This window comes from Dendropsophus ebraccatus, chromosome 6 (assembly GCF_027789765.1).
Source record: "Dendropsophus ebraccatus isolate aDenEbr1 chromosome 6, aDenEbr1.pat, whole genome shotgun sequence".
In the NCBI taxonomy this organism is placed as follows: Eukaryota; Metazoa; Chordata; class Amphibia; order Anura; family Hylidae; genus Dendropsophus; species Dendropsophus ebraccatus.
Window position 1 is genome coordinate 47,840,306 of NC_091459.1, and position 16,028 is coordinate 47,856,333.

At 42.1% G+C, this 16,028-nt stretch overlaps 1 protein-coding gene across 3 annotated transcripts in view; it reads left to right on the forward strand.

Moving 5' to 3' along the window:
* ROS1 (ROS proto-oncogene 1, receptor tyrosine kinase) overlaps positions 1-16,028 on the forward strand; it is a 114,400-nt gene that overhangs the window by 72,172 nt on the left and 26,200 nt on the right. For all 3 annotated transcript variants that reach the window (XM_069974931.1, XM_069974929.1, XM_069974930.1), the window contains exons 37-39: positions 318-415; positions 2,171-2,374; positions 2,777-2,911. In XM_069974931.1, the coding sequence (XP_069831032.1) occupies positions 318-415; positions 2,171-2,374; positions 2,777-2,911 (437 nt within the window). The remainder of the gene's footprint in view (positions 1-317; positions 416-2,170; positions 2,375-2,776; positions 2,912-16,028) is intronic.

The window sequence follows — 16,028 nt, forward strand, 5'->3', positions numbered from 1 at the left end:
TAAAGAGAAACTACGAGGAAAAGTGTGTACTGTTGATCCAGCAGGACCAGTTCAACTGAAATTTCAGGTAGGTATGAGATAAGTGAGCATACATCAGTTTATAGGAGGCAGAGGAGTTGACCAGGTAGATCACTTCATTGACATGCAAAGGAGAAATGATTACAAGTTTGGTGGACATCAAGATATGGGCAGTCAAGCTTACTTTTAATGTAAGACAAAATATTGGACTGCTGGTCCCAAGATTTCCCCAATATGGTTTGCTTAGCTGACTTTTAGCAGTTTTCAGACTTTTATATTTATGGCTATATTTCTTATAGGTTCAAGAAACATGGTTGTCAATTGTGGATTTTCTGGATATGTCATTGGATATTTCCAGAGGCTGCACATATCTGGAAAAAATGCATTTTGTTCACAGGTAAATAAATAAGAAATAGCTGGTAATTTCCTTGTAGACTACATAATATGATGCTCTGAAAAATTGTAAACATTCTATGTAGGTTGATTTAATATAGCAAAAATAAACTTATCTTATAACAGAGATATTAAAGGAGAAGTCACAGGCAGGGACAGAGGGAGGTATAATAAATGAGCACTACTTACCTCTCCCCGAACCTCCGCAGCACCGCATTACAGGCTCCAGGATCCCTGCTGGAACTCAACGCAGCTAAAGGATTGCCCGTCCTAGTCACTGATTGGCTGACCAGGCAATCCATCATCTCAGTTGTGATGTCACTGGAGCAGGAGATCCCTATGCCAAGTGGGGGTCCCAGAGTAGTGAGACAATGCTCCAGAGGCATGAGGAGAGGTAAGTAGAGCTTGCCCCTGCCTGCTTGAAAATTTGTATTTCCTCCAGACTTCTACATAATTCTAGATCTTATCATTCTTAAAAATATCTAACTTTTAAAGAGTTACTAACTCATTTGCAAAACTTTTCCAAGCTACTTTGGTGTTATAAAACAACTACACTATCACGATCTTTCAGGATTTTCACTGTAGCAGTTTAACCCTTGGCAAAGCTCTGTAGCGTAATCACAAACAAGCAGCTATTTGTACTGTATGTGGATTATTTTCTCTCTGTATTTTATACTTTATTGCATTGTAATTTACAACTGCTTTTATGGAACCAGTTTCTTCTTTTTCCTTGTCCTACAATTCTCTACTATGCAGTAAGACTCCTACACCTGTAAAGCGGCACACATATAAATGAGGGCGTTCCATAGCAAAGATAAATAAGGATGGATAAAAAAATAAAAGAATTTCCAACATCGGAATAGGATCCGTCTGGCTAAGACTGTTGGCAAAGACATTACATTAGAGTAGGTCACAATACTCAAGCACTCTTTAGATTTCCATCCAGTCTGCAGAAGATCCAAGCAAGATAGCTTCAATAAGGATCAACATTGGTCAAGGCCAAGTTAAATAGGAAAACAGCTTCTAGTAGTCAAGTATAAAATTGTAGCACTTGAGTGAAGAAGCTGCCAGTAGACATTAATATTAGTACTATTTGGCAGGACATTTTTGGGAAAATAAAGGTTTGCATGAAAAAACAGGTCTTGGAGGTACCACTCAAGTAATATAGGTTTACTTTTAAAGGGTACCTGTCGGCACAGATACTGCTGGACCCCTAATCTAGAAGCTCGGGTATCCTTGTTAATGCCCCACGTGTGACAGAAATGTGCACAGCATCAAATAAAGTACAACGGAGGTTGCGTGCATTTCTGTCATGTGTGGTGCATTACCAATAATAACCAAACTTTCCGATTAGGAGTCGCAGTGTCAATTATAATGACTGGGTTTATGCTGCCCTATCTGAGCATAGCCTAGTGACAGACACATTAAACAAAATGATCTATTGTTCTGTGCAGTTGCTCTGAAGATACAGTAGATCTTTCATTATGTGTGTGCGCTCAGTAGTCCACGATATTCTTGAGAACCCACTTCTTCTCTTCACCCGCCAATAATTGGCAGCTTTCTTTCTGATATGATAGGTAGACAGCTGTCAATCAGCAGCTGGAGGGCAGAGGGCTGCACAAAAAAATGTACTGTAAGTGATACATTGCTTTGCTTAGCATGTCTGTCATTAGTTTATGCTGCGGTCAAATAGGGCAACATATTCCTAGGGACAGATTACTGTACTGTACATACAATGACTGAATGATCTTTTCTTTAGAGACTTGGCTGCTCGCAATTGCTTGGTATCAGTGAAAGAATACAAGGACCCAAGGAGAATGGTGAAAATTGGGGATTTTGGCCTCGCTAGAGATGTGTATAAAAGTGATTATTACAGGAAGAAAGGAGAAGGACTCCTACCTGTTAGATGGATGGCTCCTGAAAGTCTTATTGATGGTATATTTACCACTCGCTCTGATGTTTGGTGAGTTTCATCCAGTAAAACTTCAGTCCCACAGTGCTGGCTTATTTTATATCCTATTGTTGGAAATGCATTTTGGGATATTTGTTTCGAGAACCCCTACTGTATTATAGATTACGATTACTGATCTCGGGGAGTTCAGATGAGACGAGACAGTTTGCACGTTAAATTGCTCAGCACAATGAGAACCTAGGTGAATTGCCCCCAGGGAAATTAAAATATGCAAAAAAGTCAGAAGAATTGTATAAACAGCAACGTTCCGATAGTTACATTGTTAGTACGGTGGAAAAAATACATGAAAAGTCCTTTAACAGCTATAACTTGAAGTAATGGTTTCTGTATGACTTTCAGTCTCTCTCTAAATAGTAATCTTACACTGTAAAATGACAAATTTGTTTCATTCAGGTCTTTTGGTGTTCTTTTATGGGAACTTTTCTCTATCGGACAACAACCTTATCAAGGATATTCCAACATGGAGGTTTTACATTATGTGCGTTCAGGACAGAGAATGGACTCTCCAGACAATTGCCCTGATGACATGTAAGTAGAGAGTGTTATAATTTTGTATTGTTTGATAATAGTACTGTTTTAGTGCACAATAATTTGCTTTTTTAACTATGTATGTGAAAGGAATCTGCCAGCAGTTTGAGCTCTAAGGGTATGTTCACACTGAGCAAATGTGGCGGAGTTCTCCACTGTGGAATCCCGCCTGCCTCAGTGTGACACTGCTTCTCTATGGGAGAGCTTGTGCGCCTCCACTCTCCTCCTCTCAATTTACATCAATTCTGTGAGTGGAGAGCGGTAGGAGCAGAGGCGCGCAAGCCCTCCCATAGAGAAACAGTGTTACAGTGAGGCAGGCGGGATCCCGCAGCGGAGAACTCCGCCACATTTGCTCAGGGTGAACATATCCTAAAACTACAGACATTTGCCTAGGCTGTATCAATGTTTTCCCGGACTCCCCAGAGCTGCATCCAGTTTCTTCAGCCACCGGTATTCAAATGCTGCATCATCACACTCGGACACGCTGAAGTTGCGCTCATCTCTAATATTGATGTATTGCAACTGGTCTCAGTAAAGCAGTCATATATTTGTTAATAGTTTACATGCTGGCTGTTGGACAAGCTCCAATGCGAGCCTTACCTTCTACTATGACATCTGTGCGTTAATGTGAATCCATTTGAATGTGTCTACAAGAACACATTCATGATAGAGTATTTCATTGGAAATTGAGATGCTAAATTAATCCTTCATGACCAAAGGTCGTTGATGCACAGATGTCGAGTTCAAATTGAAGCAATTTTCTCCCCGCCTTCTAAGAGCCATAACGCCTTTATTTTTTCACCTACAGGGCTGGTTGGGGGCTAATTTTTTTGCCATGACCTACAGTTTTTATTGGTATTTTATTGGTGTAAAAGAAAAATTTTGATAATAGAGACACGTAGGCAGCACAGCAGGCAGGAACACAGCAGGGAACTCTGTCAGGAACCCTCAAGAACAGGAGCCAGGAGCCAGAAGAGCTTGGACCACAATGCTCAGTGTCAGCAATGCAGAGTCTTCGGGGGGGGGGGGGGGGGGGGGGGGGTTCAGGCCTGTGCATTCAACCAATTAAGGGCATACTGCCCTTAAATTTCCTTGAGCCTACATGCGCACACCTCAGTAGGTGAAGAAGCATGCAACAGTGACGGGGAATGAGAGCAAAAGTGTAGCAGGTTGAGTATGGGGGGGGGGGGGGTTGGCCTGAGGGATGGGTCACAATATTTTTGTGTATTACTTTTTGGGTTTTTTACATGTTTTTATTTGTATAATGAGAAAAATGGTAATTTAAACTTTTATTTGGTTTTATTTCATATGGGTTTTTAAAAGTATACTTATATACTGTAGGCAATCGTTAGATTGGATAAACTGATCATAACATATTGCATAATACTGATCAGTACTATTGGTGATCTGCACATAGAGTCTGCCTGAGGGAAAAGTATTTCACCCCCTCCCGTCAGGGAAGGTGATTGGGACCCCTGCAGATCATGCCATCAGTGACGGATAGTTCTCCTGTCACTGACACCATTAAATGCCGCGATTGCTATACATTGCATTGTTTAAGGGGTTAATGACAGGCAGCTGCATGATTGCAGCTGCCTGTCATTATGGCCTGTACCTTGGACACTAATGTATGCAGGGCTGCTCACATTAAAACTCCTTCTTGACAGGACAGTTATGTACCTTTCTAGTGTACGAGGCATCGGCAGTAGGAACGTATATAGCCATATTGTGGACGTGAAGGGGTTAAAGATTTTTGTAATTATTTAGTAGTAGTAGTAGTTATTTAGTAGAACTGCTACATGTGTTTGGGCTATAAGGGCTATAAGGTAAGTAAAATACCACCACAGATCTTGCTACAAGTCGTTATCTTCGTATTAAACTTTTGCTATGTCAGTATCAATTTCTTTTGGAAGCTGTGCTGTTTTTTGGTAGTTTTAATTTTAAATGCAATTATAAAATGATCCCACTATTAAAAGAAAAAAAAAAGAAAATTCCCTATAATCTGCAAAAAATGTACTTAACTAAACCAGCAATTGCTGTCTACACAAACAGGCAGAAGAGCAAGCTGCTTAAGTCATTAAACGTCTCTTTATGGGATTGACCTAGCACTCAGCGCCTGGATGCTGCTCCTGTCAGTAAAGGATATTGTCTGTTGCCATTACACACAGTTATTATTGGAAGTGGGGGATTCTTTGAATTCCATTTATCCTAAACATGATTCTGAATGTGAGGAAGAGAGGAAAAGGCCATTAATTGTCTTTTTTCCCCTCCTTTACCTTTGCACATTGGCATTTTCCCTGCAATGCATCAATGGTTGGCTTAAGGTTCAAAGACTAGCAATTCAAGCATTTGTGCAGAGCTCCTTTCTTAGAGGTCTTTAATGTATTCAGCATACAGGTGATGAATCCATAAATCCTTATAATGTCATCATTTGTCCTTTATTTTTCTGTTTTAGTTTATTTCCAACATCTCTAGTTGGTTATTGCCTTAATAGGATAATTTTTTTTTAAAGGGGTGGTCCGGGTAAAGGTATCTTTAGGGTCAAAAAATCGTTAGATTGTACGAATTTAAACGATAATCGTTTCCTGTAATAGCAGGCAACGATTAAACGACCAACGAGAAATCGTTGATTGTTTGATAGAATCTGGACCTATTTGCATAGTTGATTATTCACAAACCATTGGAACATCATTGGTGTAATAACAATTTGTTTGGTGGTTCCCTGGTCTATCAGCCAGGAAAGGAGGAGTGTAAAAACGACCATAAGTAATCATCCAGTGTAATACCACCCTTATATATAGTGCCCTGCAGGCGCCAGGTGAGTGGAGTTCCAGTTTCTGTTGCAGTAGGCTTCCAGGTCTGATCCGTGATATCACATGTCTGCTCAGCCAATTAGAGGCTTATGGTGGTTTTACACGGAACGATTTATCGTTCGAATTTGCACGATAATGGTCGAATTCGAACGATAATCGTATGTGTAAACGCAGCGAACGATCAAGCGACGAGCGAGAAATCGTTAATTTTGATCTTTTAACATGTTCTCAAATCGTCGATGATCGTTCGCAAAAAAATCGCAGATCGTTCCATGTAAACAGTCTTTCAACGATTTCACCTATGTGTTAGATAGGCTTAAGCGATCGCGAAATGATCGCAAAACGATTTTTCCGTACGATGTATCGTTCCGTGTAAACACTGATCATTATGAAAAAAACATTGTTCATTCTAAATCGTTAATCGTGCGATCTGGCGAATTATCGCTCCGTGTAAAAGTACCATTAGGTGGAACACTGCTGTGGCCACAGATTGGATAAGAAGGCATGTGACATCATAGCGCCAAACCGCCAATCCTGCTACAGCAGAGACCAAAATTGTATGTCCCCCAACCTTGGTAGGGAATGTGGGTGGTAAGTGACTGCGTTTTTTTTTTTATTTTTTTTACCGCTTATCTTTATGGGCACTATAAAAAAAATACCTTTGCCCTGACAACCCCTTTAAATGAATTACAAATATACATTTAAAGTTATCCTTATTTCCACACTTTACAAACTTTTTTAATGCCATAAAGATCCAAGTGCATCTTAATAAATTAGAATATCATCAAAAAGTGTTTTTTTCTTCAGTAATTCAGTTCAAAAAGTGAATCCTCTATATTATGTAAAGTCAACAGATTGAACTTTTACTTGTGTTGTTTTCTGTTAATGTTGATGATTATGGTTTATACTCAAGGGAAACCTAAACTTCATTATCTCAGAAAATTTAAATATTATATAAGACCATCTGTATGTACAGTAAATGCAGTCAATACTTGGTTGGGGCTCCTTGTGTATGAATGACTGCATCAATGCCGCGTGGCATGGAGGCGATCAGCTGATGGCACTGCAGAGGTGTTATTGAAGCCCAGGTTGCTTTGATAGCGGTCTTCAGCTTGTCTGCATTTTTGGCTCTTGTGCCCCCCAGACACGTCTTTTCCGCCAGTACCTTCCAAATAAGAGATGACGGTATGGCATGAAATTCTACAAACTCTGTGAGAGTACCTCAGGGTACACTTACAGATTTAGGGTACGTGCACACTGTGGAATGGTGAAGGATAACCCTTTCTGCATTCCGCAGCTGGCACCCGCCGGTGGACTGATGCAGGCGCGTGTCTCCATCCGTGTCATAGACTCCATTCTATGCACGGGCGGATTCCATCATCCGTCCAAAGAATGAACACGTTCATTCTTTGGACAGAGGACGCGCGCCTCCATCAGTCCGCCGGCAACTCCATCAGTCCGTCCAAAGAATGAACACGTTCATTCTTTGGACAGAGGACGTGCGCCTCCATCAGTCCGTCGGCAGGTGCCAGCTGTGGAATTCACAAAGGGTTCTCCTTCTCCATTCCGCAGTCTGCACGTACCCTTAGAGTGTATAAAGGAAGGGACACCCGAATCCAGCCCCCAGATGCTCCCCCCCCATCCTCGGAGTTAGTGGGAAGATCGTTCCGGAACTGATCTTCCAACTGCTGGATAAAGGTCACCACCTGTACGGGGATAACTTTTATACCAGCACCCCCTCTGCCGGTCCCTCGATGCCCGAGCTACTGTAGCTTGCGCCACAATCCAAAAATATCAGAAGCAGTAATAGTGCCCTAATATTTAGCAGCCATGGAGCGGACCCAGCGCTTCTGGATATGAAGGATCCCATATATCATTAGGGCAACATTTTCTAGACAACGTCCCCCACACTGGAAAACAGGAGACCCCAGAAGAAGTGCAGAGTGTGGCATAACAGAGGGATCAGGAGGGACACAATTTTCCAGTGTGACACCTGTCCTGATCACCCCGGCCTCTGCATACTGGATCGCTTAAAGGCGTACCACACGTCATTGGAGTTCTAAATTTTCTAAATTCTGTCCCTTATTCCTATTTCAGGGGTCACATTGATCCAGGGATTATTCTGATTGCAGTCTGGAGGGAATTTTTTCCCTGTGATGAGGCTACTGTAGTTTGCCTCACAAGTGTTTTTTTGCCTTCCTCTGGATCAACACAGGTTGAATTTGATGGACTCCTGTCATTTTCAACCTTGTAAACTAATAATTGGCCTAATACCCCCAAGTAAATTAGAATTGTACCTTTTCCCCAGCTAAATAGGTATGGCCCCCATTCCCATTAGAGGCTTGCCATGATGCAATTACAAAGCCTCTGTGCTGCCAGGACAGTAAAAAACCCCCAACAAGTGACCCCATTCTGAAAACTATACCCTATAAGGTATCTAACAAGAGGGGCAATGGGGATATGGCCCCCTGGTGACAGGTGCATTTGTGTTGTGAAAATAAAAAAAAATGGTATTTTTTATTTTCACAGCACATGTTCTACATATGTGCCCGTCACCAGTGGGGTCCATATGCTCACTGCACCTCTTGTTAGATTCCTTGAGGGGTGTAGTTTCCAGAATGGGGTCACTTGTAGGGGGTTTCTACTGTCCTGGCAGCACAGGAGCTTTGTAATTGCATCATGGCCTCCATCTTCCATTCCAGCCTCTAAATGGCGCTCTTTCCCTTTGGTGGCTTGCCCTGTGCCCATATGGCACATTATGTCCACATGTAGGGTATTTTTATACTCAGGGGAAATTACCCTACACATTTTGTGTTCATTTTCTATTTTAACCCCTAGTGAAAATGGAAAAAATCAAGGGGTTAAAAGATTTAAAAAAAACACAATGTGTAGAGCAATTTTCCCTGAGTATGAAAATACCCCACATGTGGACATAAAGCGCCATGTGGGTGCAGGGTAAGCCTCCAAAGGGAAGGAGCGCCATTTGGTTTATTGAGGCTGGATTTGGCTGAATTGGATTTCGAGGGCCTTGTTGCATTTGAAAGGCCTCTGTGTTGCCAAGGCAGTTGAAATCCCCCACAAGTGACCCCATTATGGAAACTACACCTCTCAGGGAATGTAATAATGGGTGTAGTGAGCATATGGACCCCACTGGTGACGGGCACAAATGTGGAACAATGTGGCGTGAAAACGAAATATTATATTTTTTACACTATAATGTTGGTTTAGCCTTGAATTTTTCATTTTCACAAGGGGTTAAAAGATAAAGAAAACACAAAATGTGTAGAGCAATTTTCCCTGAGTCCGTCAATACCCCACATGTGGACATAAAGCGCTATGTGGGTGCAGGGCAAGCCTCCGAAGGGAAGGAGCGCCATTTGGATTTTGGAGGCTGGATTTAGCCAGAAAGGATGATAAACGCCATGTCGCCAAGTCCTCGTGCTGCCAAAACACTTGAAACCCCCCACAAGTGACCCCATTCTGGAAAGTACACCCCTCAAGGAACCTAACAAGGGGTGCAGTGAGGATATGGACCTCTTGATGACAGGTGTGCCCATCACCAGTGGGGTCCATATGCTCACTGCACCCCTTGTTAGATTCCCAGAGGGGTTTAGTTTCCAGAATGGGGTCACTTGTGGGGGGTCCAGTGTTTTGGCAGCACGAGGGCTCTGTAAATGCAACTTGGCCCTTGAAATCTATTCCAGTGAAATTCAGCTTTCAAAGGCCAATTGGCGCTCCTTCCCTTTGGAGGCTCGTCCTGCACCTGCTTGGCACTTTATATCCACATGTGGGGTATTTCCGTACTCAAGAGAAACTGTGCTACACATTTCGTGTTTTTTTTTCTTTTATCTCCTTGTAAAAATGAAAAATTGAAGGCTAGAAAAACGTTTTAGAGTAAAAAAATTAATTTTTCCTTTTTCACGCCACATTGTTCTGAAAATCTGTGAAGCACCTGTGGGGTCCAGATGCTCACCGCACCCCTTGTTACATTCCTTGAGGGGTGTAGTTTTGTAAATGGTGTCCCTTTAGGGGTGTTTTTTAGGTTTTGGCACCCCAGAGCCTCTGCCAACCTGAAGTGGTAAAGTAAAAAATGACCAAATATAACGGAGGCGTTGAAATTCACTAGGCACTTCTTTATATCTGTGGCTTGTGGTTGCGTCAAATAGCGCAATAGGACCACATATGGGGTATTTCTATAAACTGCTGAAACGGGGCAATCAATATTGGGGTGCATTTTTCTGGTAATAGGTTTATTATTATGAAAAATATTGGATTACAATAAAATCTCTGCACAGAAAATTTACTTTTTCAAATTTCTTACACGCTTAGTTGTGTAACTCCCCTAAAGGGTTAAAAAAAACTTTCTGGATGTGCTTTTGCAGAGTTTGGGGGGAGTAGTTTTTGAAATGGGGTGCTTTGTGGTGCTTTCTAACATACAGTCCCCTCAAAAACACTTTAAACCTGAACAGGTCCCTAAAAAAATCTGATTTTGAAAGTTTACTGAAAACTTGTAAAAAATTGCTGCTAATATTTTAAGCTTTCTATTGTCTAAAAAAAAAGAAAAATAGTTTAATAAGTGCTGCCAACATAAAGTAGACATGTTGCTAATGCTATTTAATATATAATTTATGTGGCATAACCATTTTCTGTATAAGCAGAAAAGTTTCAAAGTTGAAAAAATGCATTTTTTAAAAAATTTTCACAATATTTTGGTTTTTTTCATAAAGATTCGTTAACGACTTTAACTTTAACCAGAAATGTAAAGTACTATATGTCACGAGAAAACAGTCTCAGAATCAGTCGGATAGGTAAAATCACTCTCAAGTTATTAATGAATAAAATGACACAGGTCATATTCATAAAATTTGTCTCGGTCCTTAAGGCCATTTCAGGCCCGGTCCTTAAGGGGTTAATTAAAGGCCATTATCGGCTGCAATGGCCGATAATGGGCCAAATACGGCCAATAATCGATTTGTGTAATAGGGCCTTTAGGCTAATTTTTGGCTCCATTGGTGGTATACAACGGAAGTATTCCACCATGTATACCACAGACGAAAGTCTACAGCAAATACCACTGTATATGCTGTCCTGTACATTTTTACTTATAGGAAAGCACAATAGAATACACTTTACTATACAGTGAAAAAAGTAACACCTGTGCCCGCTGTGTCCAAGACATTCTTTTGATATATGCTGGGTGCATAAGGAAATATGGGCATGTAGAAATGTACAGTACAGCGTGAATACTTCCAATGAACTGAATACCACTGAGATGTGAACAGAGCCTCATAGTTAATTGAGATTTCTTGCCCTGTAGTAAATTGTAGTAAAATGTAGATATACAGTATTTGCCTCTGTATCTGGATTCTAATGTGTTCACTATTAGTCCTATGATTTTCGATCAGTATATACAAGTTTTAATGGATACACCATTGTGGGCAGTAGAGGGCACCATTTAGACATGTATAGTATGAGCACACTTCTCTGACTCAATATGTCCATCAATGTTTGAATAGGTAGTGGGTTGAAGTCTGCATGTCAAAGCTGGTAGGATAGAAGATTAATTAAGTGGAATGCATTTTGGACGCAATTTTATCACAATGCTTAAACATAGGTCCATTGCAAATAAAGATACTAAGGGGGAGATTTATCAAACTGGCGTAAAGTACAACTGGCTCCAGATTCTTTGGAAAATGAAAGGTGGAATCTGATTGGTTGCTAGGGGCAACTGAGCCAGTTTCACTTTACACCATGTTTTTATCTATGTAGACCTTTTAGATCCAGTTACTTGTGATTACAAACAAGCACGAAAAATATGGTCTTGACGTGTAAAATGGTTTCTGAATATTGGTTTAAGAGTGTAGTGTAGTGTATCCAGTTATTGCTCTCTTTTAAAGAGAATCCTCTATTTTCTTTTGGTCCCCAATTTCCAGCTTCCTGTTAAAATTGTATGCTACGAATATTATGTAGTACACATTAATTTAATTTAATTTTGAATAATATTTTTTAGGCTTTTGCTTTGCCATAATTACAGTATAGTATAAAGCATTTACTGTATATAATATTAATCTATTTCCAATCTGCTTTCTGCAAAACAATAATGTTTCTGCAAAACGATAATTTTCGAGAGGGTTTCTGTGCAGGTGTTTCCACTTTAGGTGAGCTTTCCTCTTGTGTGCTAAACCAGTCAGGTGTGGAAAGCATATGATGTGCAATAGCGGAGGGGAGGGGTTAGATAGCAGGCAATGTTCTAGTAAAGATGGGCAAACTAAAAAGCCTATGATAAGAACAGGGCTAGGACAAAGTATGCAGAAAAGGTACTGTATACAGTATGACACCCCCGACCCCAATTGAAAAACACACACTCAAATTTCCAAGAAAACATCACTTTAAGGCTAGATTCACACAAAACTTATCCACAGTGGATTTCACACTGCAAGTTTGTAGCAAAATCCGCTGCGCATACCTCTCCTGTAATTTCTAATGTGATTACGTGCTCGTGGCGGGATTGTTATCCCACTGCAAGTATTTAAGTGCCAGTCTCAGTGACCCAACATTGTCGGGAAGATACTTCACCTGCTTTATGCTCCAGCCGCATCAGTGACTGCGGCTGGGCCATGCACTGATTGGCTGAACGGGACCTGGGGGGACTTACATACTTGCAATGGGATGACATTTATTAGTTTATTTATTCATGACAATAGTATGTAATCACATTGGAAATGACAGAAGAGGTATCCGCTGCAGATCTTGCTGCGAATTTGCAGCGTGAAATCCGCTGCGGATACATTATGTGTGAATCTAGCCCAAAGCAATTTTTTGGCGCACTGATTGGCTGAGCGGGACGTCCAGACAACCAGAAGCCGCTGAAGCAAGCTGGAGAACGGATCGGTAATATATGCACCGGGCCACGGGGGGTTAAAGGGGCAATTCTACTCCGAGTATAAAACCATATTCAAAGTGACAGTGAAGGGATCCACAGCAGATTTTGCTGCGAACTTGCAGGGTGAAATCCGCTGCAGATCCGTTATGTGAACCCACCCTAACTCTAAATAATAGTCATACAGCTAATAAATAATATCAGTACACAATGAACAAATATCACCCGACATATCACCTTCATACTGTTACTTAACCAGATCCGGTATACCGAGACCAACCAATAATACCAGTTAACAAAGGGCACATAATATTGCCATACCATGACCATTACACAGTGACTGAGTAATACCACCATGTTGTTACTGAACAAAATCAGCATATGAAGGCTAACCTTACAAACTGTACATGGGACAAATACTACCAGACCATAACAACATAATATAACAACATATTGTCTTCAATATTACCCCCAAATAGTAACCATATAGTGGTGGGTACACAGATCATATTAGTGACTACCAACAGTTACATCCAGTGACTCGCAGGGGACATCTTTGACTGCAGACATTTCTGTTACCTTTCTTCTTCATCTGGCCCAGATTGCCATGGCGACTCCTCCCATCCCAAATTGTAGTTTACCAACTACAGGTACCTCATCCCTGTGCTAGACCCTAGATACTGGGAAATAAACAAAAACTGTGTCCAGAGACAGCTCTCTGTAGCCTCCATGACTGGAGCTAACTGTGGTTGAAGACTTAGGCCCCCTTCACACGTCCGGAAAATCCACCCGGATTTCCTATCAGGAAATCCGGACGGATTTCCGGACCCATAGGCTTTAATTGGTCACGGACACCCTTCCGGATTTTTCCGGAAGGGTGTCTGTTCCGGAAAATAGATCCGGAAAAAATAGGACATGTCCTCTATAGAAGCCTATGGGAACGCCGGAACCGCGGACGCTTTCCTGATGCAAAGCGTCCGGGGTTCCGCATTGTCTACCCACCACCCGTACCCCTCTCCCCTGAACCTCACCCGTTGTCTCCTCCGGCTCCGGCCTCTTGCTGTTCCTGGTCTGCTGTGCTGGTGTGCTCCGGCCCCCCGGCCTCTCCCTTTCGCCGCCTGAGGTCTTTCCCGGCCTCCTGCAGCCTGATCCCCCATACTGCCCCCCGGACCCCTGGCGCGCCGCGGCATGACGCCCTCCCCCGGGCAATGACGCACGCTGCCCAGCACCCTCATTCCGCCCCGGACCTCAGCAGCCGCCGCACATGCCCTCCGTTACGCCCCCCCCCCCCCGGCCGCAGCGCACACCGTCCGACACCCCCATACTGCCCTCCCCCCCACGGACCTCGGACCTCCCCCCCAGTGATCGGCACCCAGCACCCCCATTCTTTTCCCCCCTCCCCGACCTCAGCTCAGCACCCTCAGCGACCCCCAATCCCATGCCAGGAGCCCGATCACCACCCCCAGGACCGCAGCACCCCCAGGACCGCGGCACCCCCCACCCCTCTGCCCCTCACCTCAGGGACCATCAAAAGGAGAAGAGGACTACGGAAGCCAGAGCAGGATCCAGGACAGGTGAGATTATCCCCTTAAACTACTACTCCCATCATGTCCTGCTAACAGTCCATGACGGGAGTTGTAGTTCTGCAACATGTGGCCATTCAGGATGCAGAACTACTTCTCCCATCATGTCCTGCTGACAGTCCATGATGGGAGTTGTAGTTCTGCAACATGTGGCCATTCAGGATGCAGAACTACTTCTCTTATCATGTCCTGCTGACAGTCCATGATGGGAGTTGTAGTTCTGCAACATGTGGCCATTCAGGATGCAGAACTACTTCTCCCGTCATGTCCTGCTGACAGTCCATGATGAGAGTTGTAGTTCTGCAACATGTGGCCATTCAGGATGCAGAATGACACAGTATAGGAAGGGGGAGGCAGGGGCACAGTAGAACTACATCTCCCATCATGGTTTGCGTGGTAATACGCAAGACTACATCACATAATGGGAGTTGTAGTTCTGCAACAGATTAGAGGATAATACATGGCATGAGGGGGAGACTGTGAATATGTACAGGAGGGGGACGCATTGGCAGGGTACACGAGGGGGACGCGGTGGCAGGGTACACGAGGGGGACGTGGTGGCAGGGTACACGAGGGGGACACGGTGGCAGGGTACATGACGGTTGATGTGGGTACTTGTGATGTGTGTTGGCATACTAGACCATATTGAAATCACTTCCTTTTTTTTTTTTCCATCAGTAAATCCTGAAGGCTTTTCCTGATGGTTTCCTGATGGTAAAAACGGATTACTGTCAAGAAATCCTGATACTTTCCTGATGACATTTGAGGCCTCCTGATCAGGATTTCCTGACAGTAAAAACTGACATGGACGTGTGAATGGGGCCTAAGAGAATTTCAACATTTATACCATATATACATTAATATATGCTCCTCTAATTCTTCCCGTATTAGCTAAGGCATGTAATAAAATCACATCTGTCATTGAAGCAATACGTGGCTATAAATATGAAAATAAATATAGTATTTGTCATTTATGAATCTTATATAAAATAGCCATTATAAATGTCTAGGGGACCTTTGCAAATTAATCCACAGATTTCGATTGACTTTGCATAGGAACAGAGAGCCATTCTATAAATACACTATAAGCTCTTTGTTTGATGAAGTAAATTAGATTAGAAATGGGCGCCTATCATTTCAGCATTGCAGGGATGTGTGCGTGTCATCTGGTGCATGTGTGTATTACCTCTTAAATTTTATTATTAAATAGCACTAAATGGTGATAATATTGTCACCTCTGACTGCCCACATATTCTTGATGCCAAAGTTGTTAGAAAGAATGTAATCACTCATGATGAGGATGAAGCAATGCTTATTTCTGTGATAGTCAATTACATGGGAGAATTCTAATCCTGTATTTTCTGTCATTTATTATTATATATTTTGTTATACTATACTAGTTTCTGGATCGGCTAAAATTACATATTGTAAAAAAAAACAAAAACGTTTGGTCGGTAAACATATAAGGTATAATTTATTAATTTTAAGTGATAACCTTGTGTCCCAATCCTTTGAATGATATATTTGGACCTGTGCACACACTTGTCTTTAACAGTTTTTTTTCCTTTAAGGCTATTTTTCCCATTAACAGATCAACTGACCGTCTCACATTTCACATGCATACCAAAACCTTCCAACTTTACTGTGACCTTGTCACTAAACATAGTGTCACATAGCTTACTAACATTTAAGAATACCACACTCTCTGACAGCTTCCTAAACATATTCTTCCTCCATCTCTTTATTAAAGCAGGTGGCTACTGCATTACTGGACTACCCTTAATGGACTACTCAACATTTTAAAACCTACATCAACAGTAGATGTGATATAAAGCAAGTTT